This window comes from Peromyscus maniculatus, chromosome 6 (assembly GCF_049852395.1).
Source record: "Peromyscus maniculatus bairdii isolate BWxNUB_F1_BW_parent chromosome 6, HU_Pman_BW_mat_3.1, whole genome shotgun sequence".
Lineage (NCBI taxonomy): Eukaryota > Metazoa > Chordata > Mammalia > Rodentia > Cricetidae > Peromyscus > Peromyscus maniculatus.
This window is the reverse complement of record NC_134857.1, coordinates 68133883-68144472: the sequence shown is the minus strand read 5'-3', so window position 1 is coordinate 68144472 and position 10590 is coordinate 68133883. Positions and strand designations below refer to the sequence as shown.

At 54.7% G+C, this 10590-nt stretch overlaps 1 protein-coding gene across 23 annotated transcripts; it reads left to right on the top strand.

The window, feature by feature from the left end:
- The first annotated feature begins 191 nt into the window (after positions 1–191).
- Lrrc71 (leucine rich repeat containing 71) lies at positions 192–10577 on the top strand. Of its 23 annotated transcripts, XM_076574376.1 has the most exons (16): positions 404–543; positions 1192–1268; positions 2992–3141; positions 3225–3353; positions 3511–3586; positions 3777–3854; positions 5198–5266; positions 5386–5594; positions 5650–5750; positions 5823–5915; positions 6662–6811; positions 7002–7095; positions 7457–7545; positions 8579–8693; positions 9011–9135; positions 9327–10577. In XM_076574376.1, the coding sequence occupies exons 2-16, from the start codon at positions 1250–1252 to the stop codon at positions 9435–9437; spliced, it is 1608 nt and encodes a 535-aa protein (XP_076430491.1). In that variant the 5' UTR covers positions 404–543; positions 1192–1249; the 3' UTR covers positions 9438–10577. The 23 variants fall into 23 exon arrangements, 21 of the variants coding, with proteins under 21 accessions (XP_006976481.1, XP_006976482.1, XP_076430493.1 ...); XM_006976419.4 differs by lacking the exon at positions 1192–1268 and having other exon boundaries at positions 192–543; positions 5435–5594; positions 5667–5750; positions 8582–8693; XM_006976420.4 differs by lacking the exon at positions 1192–1268 and having other exon boundaries at positions 218–543; positions 5435–5594; positions 5667–5750.
- The last annotated feature ends 13 nt before the right edge of the window (positions 10578–10590 follow it).

Sequence of the window (10590 nt, the reverse complement as noted above, 5' to 3'; positions counted from 1 at the left end):
TCCCCTTCTGAACGTTCTCCAACCATTACCACCTCCCTGCTCAGGGTCATCCCCACTGCCCACAGCTCCGTGAGTAGGGACTGTTGGGTGCCTGCCCACCTTGTCAGGGCTCCACACGATCCTAGGCTGCCTGAGCCCTTCTGTTCACACGGACCCCAGCAGTACCAAACCACGCCCACTCGCTCCGGGCCGGGGCCATCAGGCGCCCATCACGTGCACTCTTTGCCGTTGCTGGGGCCGCAGCAGCGCCACCCAACCGAGCTCGGTTGTCCTGGAGAGGGACTCGCAGATCCCGCGGTTTCCGGCCAGTTGGATCTGTGGTGTGAGGCCCGCCGAGCCCTGTCTCACCTTCCCGCTCACTTGAGGGGTCCAGAACCACCAGTATGTCAACTGAGCCGAGCGCTCCCGGGACCTCACCTAGGACACCGCGTCCTGGGGCCCAGAAGTCATCCGGTGCGATAACCAAGAAGGGGGACCGGGCCGCTAAGGAGAAGCCAGCAACTGCCCTGCCTCCGTTGGGCGAGGAGGAGCCGAAAAATCCCGGTATGCTTGCTGGCAGGGCTAGGGTCGGGTTAATCAGAGCCCCAGAGCTTGGCATTATTATTATTATTATTATTATTATTATTATTATTATTAAATCAAATCTGGTCTGGAACTTGCTATATAGATTAGGTTGGTCCAGAACTCAGAATTCCATCTCCGCTGAGATCAAAGGTGGATCTCCTCAGGGCTTGGCTTTAAAGAATACACATTTCCCTGGGGATGCTGACATACACAGTAAGATGGGATAAGATATGCCAAAGAAGGGAGGTGGGTGGGAGGGGGGAGAACAAGGGAATCCGTGGCTGATATGTAAAATTAAATTAAATTATAAAATAAAAAAAAAGTTTAAAAAAATTGATGTCAAAGAAGACCGGGGTAGGGGTGGGAAGATCCCATGGTGCTGTGAGAGGGGTCTTGAACAGAGCTCTCTAGATACTCATTTAGACGACAGTTACTTTTTGAGTATCTGCCCTGTGGCCATGGACACAGTTCTGCTTTGGCATATTTAAAGAAAACCTTTAAAGTTAGATGAATAGGGCCATGGCTTTTCTTGTTGCAAGTGCCAGAACCCAATTTTCACCAATGAAGCACAAAAGGGAATTTGTCAGAGGGTGTCTTGATACTAACTTGATGCTTTTGTTACCAAAGAGGGTCAGGACCCTGCTGTCCCTGGAATGGAGATAAAACCACCTGAGGGAAGACTCTGATGGTCCACCCTTTGCCAGGTGCCATTCCCCTGTCCCTACTAGTGGCCAGGGACAGGTGGATTAAGAAGACCTGGACAAAAAGCATCTTTCCCAGGGAAGAGAAGATAGGGTTGAGTTCCCTGGGCACATAAAGGGTGCACACTTGTAACCCCAGCACTTGGGATGCTGAGGCAGGATTCCTCGGAAAACTTGGGCTGTATACAAAGTAAGACTGCATCTCCAGGGGGTGACGGGGAAGAAGAACACTGGCAGTGCACGGAGAATTGAGGAAGAGGAGAGACAGGGAGCAGGGAGCGGAGCTGTGACTGAGTAGCCTAGTCCAGGGACGGGGGTAGTTGGCACCGGACAGTGAGTTGGTGAAGGACTGGAGAGAGAGAGCGGTGAGGTGCGCAGCATTGACCGAGTCCCAGGTTTCTAGCCTGGGATGCTAGCTGGGTGGAGACGGACAGGAAGAAAGCTGGAAGGAGGACTCTGCAAGGGTGGGCCTGGAGGAGTGAGACTCAGCAGTAACGAGGAAGGGCAGGGCGAAATGGCGTCGGGGACTGCGAGGGCGTTGGGATGTGCAAACCCGAGACTCCCCGAGATGGGTCAGAAGTCTGCCTGAAGAGATGTAAAGACGGCTCTGGCAAGGACGGCCTAGGCAGCCTTGGCAGCTGCAGGGGAGAACTCAAGGGACCCTAGACAATGTGGGCAATGTGGAGGGCACAGAGGCTTTTATGGTTGCCAGTGTATGGCTTGGCAGGGGCGGACGTGGGTCTCACATAGGGCAGAGATGCCTGATAGGTGTGTAGATTTAGAGGAAACTCCATCTGGTGGCCCATTTCTCAAAGTGTGAGTGGGGCCATTTAGCATTGGTGTGGAAGTGGAGGATGGAGTACGTTCCTTTAGATACTCCCCACAGGGAAGAGAACTGGGAGAGCCTGGGCATGGGCCCGGGAGGGTGCTTTAAGACTTCAGGAGATGTCTAGGGATGTTAAAGTTTGAGGGGCTTTGCTCTTGAGAGGTGAGTGATGCCAAGAAGGGTGAGGGGCACACCCAACAGAGGAGAGCCAGCCTGAGCATGCACAGGGCTGTGCAGAGGCCACCCAACTTCCCGGGGTCTCCTACCGTTAACTCGGGAAACTGGGCTAACTGGTTGAACATTTCCCGTGTGCCCGAGTTCCCAAGGGCAGTTGGGTATAGGAGCAAAGCTCCTCTCACCCTGTTCCTCAAAGGGCGTTCTGTGTCATGGACTCTCCGGGGGACCTGGGACCAGGCTCCCCACTGTGCAGACACAGAAGGCCAGGCGCAGCTGACAGTGCCCCCTGCTGGTGGCCCTGGTGCTGCTGTAGGGTTGGTGGTGGTTGGCAGGATTTTCCCATTTCCAGGAACCCTCCCTGGGCTACCTCGGAGAGAACTGAGAAGAGCAGGGGGTCTCTTGGGGGTGTCAGACACCAGCTTTGCAGAGCCTCAGGATAGTAGGCGGTGGGCAAGACTGAATTCACAACTTATCAAGGCAATGAGTATTTCCGGAGCCTTTACAAACCCTGGGACACTGTCTAGCAAATACGATGTGAAAGAAAGTGTTGACAGGTCAGCAGCCCTGCTGGCTGGGCGGCGGGCGCCCTCTGCCGTGAGCTCTTGCCTTCCTCCAGGGTTCTCAGCATGGGTCTTAGCCAAGTAGCTCCCACTGGGGGCTGCCCTGAGCATGGAGGTTCCTGGTGCGCTGGGCGCGGGCTCACTCTGCTGCCACCCCCCGCAGAGGAGTACCAGTGCTCTGGGGTCCTGGAGACAGACTTCGCCGAGCTCTGCATACGGTCAGGCTACACCGACTTTCCCAAAGTTGTCACCCGGCCTCGGCCCAACCAGAACTTTGTCCTTTCCGCCTCCATGTCAGAAAAACCCACCCAAGGTGAGCCATAGCCCGCCCAACTCGCTCACTGGGCGGGGCCAGCCACGGCTGTGGACGCCTTCACACTCTACCCTGTCTTCTAGACGACCAGCGGCTCTCAGCATCCTGCAGCCAGAACAGCCTGGAGAGCAAATACGTGTTCTTCCGGCCCACCATTCAGGTGGAGGTAGAGCAGGAGGACAGCAAGGCCGTGAAAGAGATCTACATCCGAGGCGAGTGCTGCACACCCCACCCCACCCCCGCCCGCCCACCCCACCCTCCCTCAGCCCTACCCATCCCCCTTGAGCATCAATCACCTCCCACTACTTGGCTCACAGCAGTTCACATCAGGCCCTTCCCAGGCCTGAGATGCCTTTGGCCTTTCCTTAGGTTGGAAACTTGAGGATCGGATTCTGGGTATTTTCTCCAAATGTCTGCCCTCCCTCAGCCAGCTGCAAGCTATCAAGTGAGGGACACTGTGGGAGGTCAGCCTCTGGGGGAGGGGGGGAGAGAGAGAAAGAGAGAGGGAGGGAGGGAGGGAGGGAGAGAGAGAGAGTTCAGCTGGGGGTGGTGGTGGTGGAGGGTGTGCCTGGGGGACTGCGGGAAGGGGGCTTCCTAACGAGGTGGTGCCCAGCTGCCTCTGTTTCTAAAACCAGCTTGTGGAAGGTGGGGCTGACGGATAAGACCCTGACCACCTTCATCGCCCTTCTGCCTCTCTGTTCCTCCACACTCAGGTCAGTTGTGGTCAGGCCCCAGTGTCTAAGCGGCCTGGCTGGGCTGTGTGAGGGGGAAGCCGTTGCCTGCAGAGTTAGCAAGTCCCATGTGTAGGCCTAGGCCGGCATCTGTGTGGAGATGGGGCTCAGCCCGTGTCTGTTGGGTGGTGGGATTCACACCCGAGACCACGGTTTTAGCCCACGCGGCGTCCACAGAGCCCTCTGAGGTCTAACCCTCTTTCCGCCCCATTGGCCCTGTTTAATGTGACCCAGGGCAGCGAGCAGGGAGCGAAGGGCCTGGGCCCAGGAGCGGACACGGCTTTGCAGCAGTGTGGGTGTGGGTGTGGGGGATTGGCTGGGCGTGCGGCCCAGCACACGAGTCCGTGCAGGAAGACCTGCGCTAAGCTAGCCTCCTAGGAATGGTGGGGTGGATGGGTAGGAGGCAGAGCCAGGTTTAAGATAGCCTGCTACAACTGCAGCTTGCTGTACAAAGGACAAAGCCACCCGAGCTGTCTGCCCCTTTTCAGGTTCCTCCCGGCCCCTAGAGTCAACACTCTTGCTTCATGATTAGTGGCCCTCAGTGCTCCCCATGTGGGCTTTCCTTCCGGGTATGGGATGGATGCTCCCTGAGCGTAGGGGCTGGATCTTTAGCTGGGAAAGTAGAGACAGACGAGCTAACAGAAAAAGAACTGTGAATTCATTAATGTAAGAACCAGCTACGTCAGCGTAAGATGATGGGAAATGAATCGTTCATATGAAACAAGGCAGCCCAAAAGGCTGGGCAAGAATTGTGTACAATGTGAAATAGTAGAGAAGTTTCCACCCATTGGTTCTGTTTTCTTAGGACTGTGAGAGAAGCTATCGTCTCATAGAGGGCGCTGTAGTGATTTATTACTATGTAACAAAGTAACTCCAAAATGTAGTGGTTTAAAACAACCAGGAGAGACAGGTGGCGGCGCACGCCTTTGGTCCCAGCATTGGGGAGGCAGAGGCAGGTGGATCTCTGGGGGGTTGGGGGAGGGACCCGCACCTGCCTGCACACACAAAGAACTGTCACTAGTTCTAGCTACACGGCAGAGGACAGGATTCCATGGCACAGGGCCTGAGCACCCAGAAGTAGGACTCAGTGAAGGCCATCTTAGAGACTTGTACTACAGGTCAGCTCAGGGGAACTGGCCCCTGACATGGTCATGCTCTGGAATTTGAGTCTGGGGAGTTGTCATAGATATACTTCCTATTTTGGGGGATATCCTTAGGCTCTGTTTTCTAGATGCTCCCCAAAGGTCCACACTTCCACTCTGCTCCCCTCCGCCTTGCATGGCCTCAGTGGTGATCCCTAGGCCCCTGATCGCTCTCACTCTCAGGAAGGTGTCTCTGGAGGGGAACCCACTACCGGAGCAGTCCTATTACAAGCTCATGGGACTGGACAGCACGTGAGACTCCTGGGCTTCACTCTCCTTTCTTGGCTTACCCCCACGTGAGGTTATCTTTAGTCCTTCCCTCTCCTGGTCCCCAGGCACCTTTGATCCCATCCCTGCCCCTCCACCTACAGATCAGATAGAAGCAAGCCCAGTACCGCGGGCCCTCTCTCCCCGCCCCAGGATCTCTCACTTATCTCTGAGGAACAACAGCATCGACGACCACGGGGCGCAGCTCCTGGGCCAGGCACTGTCCACACTGAACAACAGCAACCGGACCCTGGTTTCGCTGAACCTGGGATTCAACCACATCGGGGACGAGGGAGCGGGCTACATTGCAGATGTGCGTGCTGTGTGGCAGGACGGCTTGGGGATGCTGGCTTGCCCTTGGCTTACAGGGCCCTCCGTTCTCCAGGGCCTGAGACTGAATCGCTCTCTTCTCTGGTTGTCCCTGGCGCACAACCGTATTCAAGACAAGGGCGCACTGAAGCTGGCTGAGGTAGGTTTGCACGCTGGGAGGGGCAGGGGCTCTGACGCAGGCGTCTGACGTGGGGAGCTGGCCTTGCCTCAGGTTCTGCGCCCCTTCGAGCTGACCCACACGGAGGTGGTGGAGCGGCGGCGCCTGCTCTTGGAGAAAGGAACGCAGGAGCGGTCGTCGCGATCGGTGAGGAGCGGCCTGGTCCCGGGAAGGGTGCTTTTCTGCCCACTGCCCATGACTCAAATTCCCTCCATCTTCTTGCCCTTCTGGATTCTGGAGACCCCCGTGCCTACCAAGCCCAACTTGGCGCTCTAACTACACAGCCACTCTGGCAGTTAAGGAGTGCAGTTAAAAGAGACTATTCAGACCACTTGGGCTTGAAATCCTCCCTACCACGTCACCAGTTTCTGATCTTGAATTCACTGCTTAACCTGAGCCTGACTTTTCTCCACTAGGCGGGGTAACTGTTACTTTCTTCACAGAAGTGAGATGTTTAAATGAGTTACTATAAAGCATTTGGAATATTGCTTAGAACTTGGCTCAACAAAAGCTGCTGGGCGTAATGTAAACCTTGTCAGCAAGGAGGAGATGAAAGATGAGTTCAAGGACAGCCTGAGCCACAGAGTAAGACCCTGGCTCAATAAAACCAAGGTCTGGAGGTAGAGTATAGTACAGAGTGCTTGCCTACCACACACAGGCACTGGGTTTGATCCCCAGTCCCGAAACAGATAACAACAAAAATAAATAAATTCAAAGTGAGCTATTTCCCCTCCTCTGATGAAAACCTGAGCCTCCAGCTCATTCTCACCCATTTCTGGGCTCCTTCTTGCCAACAGCCACTCTGTCCCAGACCAACTGATAGGCAGGGAGGTAGGGAAGGGAAAGGATGTAGTTACTTCTCTGCACCCCCCCACCCCCATTTGTGAGTACAGCCTTCCTCCTCCCGACATGGAGACTCCAAAACGGAACGTGAGAAGTCTCAGACAGCGGGCATCAGCAATGTTACTTTGGTGGACAAGCCAGAAAAGATGCAGACATTAAAAGCACCCAAGGGTCTGGGCAAGAAAAAGGAGAAGTCAGGGGTAGGTGTGCTGGGCGAAAGGGAACCTTGGCCCTGAATGGGCAGGGGAGGAGTTTCCATGGTACACAGGGTGGGAGAAAGACGGGCAAGTGGATTTGGCCTTTGAAGGTGTCTCTCAGGCTCAGCCTTCGTATACTCTCCCTGTGGGAGGCAGGGTGGATATCCATTACGTCTTCTCACATCCTTCGTAGGAAGTTGTAAAGAAGGAAGAGAAGTCAGGCCCCGGGCAGTCCCCTACACAAGGAACCCCTAAGAAAGAAGATGCCACAAAGGCAGGCAAGGGGAGTAAGTCTGAGCACCCACCCTTCTATGGGAATGTTCCCCACACAGAAGAGCCTTGGGCAGCGTGCAGGCGCCTGGTTTTGGCCTGGCTGTATCTGCCAGCTGTTCTTTCACATCTCTCCCCAGGCCTTGTTTATTCCTCACCTTGAAGTGATGGGTGACCCACTACCCCATCTTTCAGGACTAGGCCTCTATGGCTGTCCTCAGAAAAGGAATCCATCCAGCTCGACGGGAGCTCACTGCTGACGTTCCCATGTTCCCCCCAAGTTCAGGGACTCTGCCTTACCAAGCTCCTTTCTCTGGGGAGTTTGGGTGGTGTCAGGGGGGTCTGCACTGTGCATTCTGGCTCCCCTTCTGGTCCCAGAGGTAACCATCCCCGAGCAGAAGATGAGCAAGGGGAAAGGGATGAAGACAGGGAGCAAAGAGAAGCGCAGCATCCTCCTGGAGTCAGAGGTTCGTGTCACCCCAATCTCACTGCTTTGGTGGCTGTCTCTAGATGATGCTCACAACTCCCCGTTCCCCTTCCCAGGTGGCAGGCCCCTTTACCTCCACGTCTAGAAGCCCCACTTGGGGTCTGCTGCAAAACCGAGGCTCTGTTCTCTGAGGGCCTCAGCTCACCACCAGCCCCTCCAACACTGCAAAGGGACAAAGGATGCTTTTGCCCCTCAGGTGCCCCCTAAGGCACTTGTCACTACACTGCCCCATGCAGGACTCTCCTTCAGACTCCCCCCCCCTCCCCCCGTTTTTTGTTTTTTTTTTTGCTGCTGGATCCCCTTTCATGCTTTGTGTGACTCTGCCTTCCTTAGGAAACCTCCCTGGGCCACCTCCTTCCTGATTCCCAGTTCTCTGTCATCCTGTTATCTCTGTTCTCTCCACGAGGAGACTCCACAACCTTGTCACATACTTCTGAAAGGGACAGCCCTGTCCTTTTGAGTCTTTCCTGGCACCCAAGCCAAGTTCTGGCAGAAGAACAAGTCAGATGGAAGGAGGATGGCTTTCTACACCCCACATTATAGTCTTTGCCTTTGTCTTGGGCAAACTGTTCCTTCTCAACAGGACCATCCATTTCCCAACTGCTCTTTAATGGAAGGGTTACAAATCCTATTTTAAACCCCAGTTCCATGTGGACTCAGGGCTCCAGGGTCTTTGTATCTGCTGTGCTCCTTGCTTGGGGGAACCTCCCCTCTGCATCTGAATGTCTGTACACTTCAGCTTTCTCTCTCAGGCTGCCTCTTTCAAGGCCTACACTCCCACAGTCCTCTGCTCTCAAGGGCCCTGGCACACCACACTCTTGTTCAACCCTCTGCCTCCCCACATCAAGGAACTCTTTGAGGGTATGGGCTTATTTATCTGTTTCTCCAGCACCTAGGACACAGCCTGAATTATGACAGCACTCAAAAACTGTATGTTGAATGAATGAATGAATGAATGAATGGCCCGTTGACCGGCTCCCTTCTCCTCTGCTGCAATTAGTCTTCTGCTTTAGCAGCTGGTGGTTGAAGCTACAGAGATGGTTAACCCTCTCCTGGAGCCCGTGGAGCACCGAGATGGGAAGGTTTTCATGCCCGGGAACAAGGTCCTTTTGCACCTCAACCTCCTCCGTATGTTTTCGAGCCTTACCCGCCCTTACCGCGGGACCCCCCAGGCCCCGTCCTGCTAAGGAGCGCCGCCACAGCATGGAGTGTGCTCGGTCCTCCAATAGCCGAGCCTCGCTTTGTCAGACCCTCGGGGCTGGAGCTGAGAGGCAGTGCGGGCTCAGGGGGTCCAGGGCAGCAGTGACAGGATCAAGACAGCTGGGCGGGAAGCAGGAAGAATGGGGTAGAGGGCCACTTAAAGTCAGTCCTGCCCGGAGAACTTGGGGATGGGGGGCCAGGCTGCCAGATGTGACGCCAGATGCCACTTCCATGCTTCCTCCCAGGGAACCGAATCACAGAGGTGGGGCTGGAAGGCTTCCTCACCGCTGTGCAGTACCAGGTCCAGGTCTCCAAGTCCAGGACTTCTTCGTCCAAGGGCCCCTTGGGGCTGCTGTGGCTGTCCCTGGCGGTGAGTGCCTAGCCCATCTCCAGAAGGTCTCCTTGTCCTGATCCTCTCTTTCAATGCAGCAACCCTTGTTTTCTGTAGTTAGCAATGGCATGACTGCCTTCCTCTGCTCACCAGCCCTAACACTGTTCAGGGCATTGTTCTCTCCCGAAGCCAAATCTTCAATCTTGCTAATGTTCTTTTTTTCCTTTCAGAAAAACTGCTTTGACCCGCAGTGTCCAACATACACCATGATTCAGGAACTGATGATGCCAAGGGACCCTGTGAAGGCCAAGGTCAGGGAAGAGGAGGCCGCGGCTACCTAGGCCTCCATGGGCAGCCCTATCTCCTTGGGAGATACCACGGACCAGTAACATAGTCTGTTGCTGTGCTATTCTTTGAAAATCACTCCAGAACTGTTTGGAACATTTGGGCTCTTGTGTCTGTTCATACTGCCTGGCTGGACGTGGCAGAGCAGTGGCCTGAATTACACCATGTCTCTGTTTGGGGGATGAACTGAGCTCCTGGCTCCTGGCTCAAAGCCAGGGCCCTTGCTCTATCTCCCGAGTGCCCCAGCAGCACCCCCCAGACCACCTCTGCCAGCACACACAGCCTTAGGATGATGGCGGTCCGTCACCACAACTGATGGAGGGACTAGGCTTGGAACCATCATCTCCCAGCAGTCCCTGCTGCTTCTCTCCAACCCATGTTGCCTGGCTTGTGAGAGGCTAGGGAGAGGGTGCTGTATTCATATTCGCATAGCAAAGGCCAAACATTAGACTCGGCAGGTTGGTCAGCAACTTGAAATCATGGACAGCTAGAGTCAGGGCTGCCAGGCTGTCTCCACTAAATTTTGGAGAGCCCATGTCAACCTATAGGGAATCTCCAACCAAGGTAAAGAGGACACCTCCCTCATCTCTAGCCCCTCTGCCTACCAGAGCTCCATCTTCTGCACTGGCTGCCTCAGCACTGGCTGGAGGGGTATTTCCCACTGCTCTGAGTCCCAGCACTGTCAAGGTGCATCATGATCATCCATTATGGCTTCTCCAGTTACGTCTGCCAGGTCCTCTAAAGCTCTGTCTTCAGCCCTACACTTGATCAACAGCCATGGCTAATCCTGATCTATGGGAAGGAGAGGTATGGGGGCAGTGAGGTGACCTTTCTTCACGTTTTACAGCTGAGGGTAGGTCTTGAGATCTCTGTTCCTTTGTGTGAAGTAACCACAATATCTTTTTTGGGCCAGGGTCACTTGCCCAACCTCTTCTGAGAAGGTACACACATGAAACTTCGGGAGAGGTGGGAAGACCTGGTGTGGGATGGCGTGGCAGGGGCTCTCCTGGCTCCCTCTATCCATTCTTGACCAGTCACAACCAACATCCTGTATCAGTCTAAGAATCATACAACCACAATGGAAGAATATTTAACTTTTCTTTAAAAAAATCTTAACCATGAAAGGAGGAAAATAAGAGTATACATTAT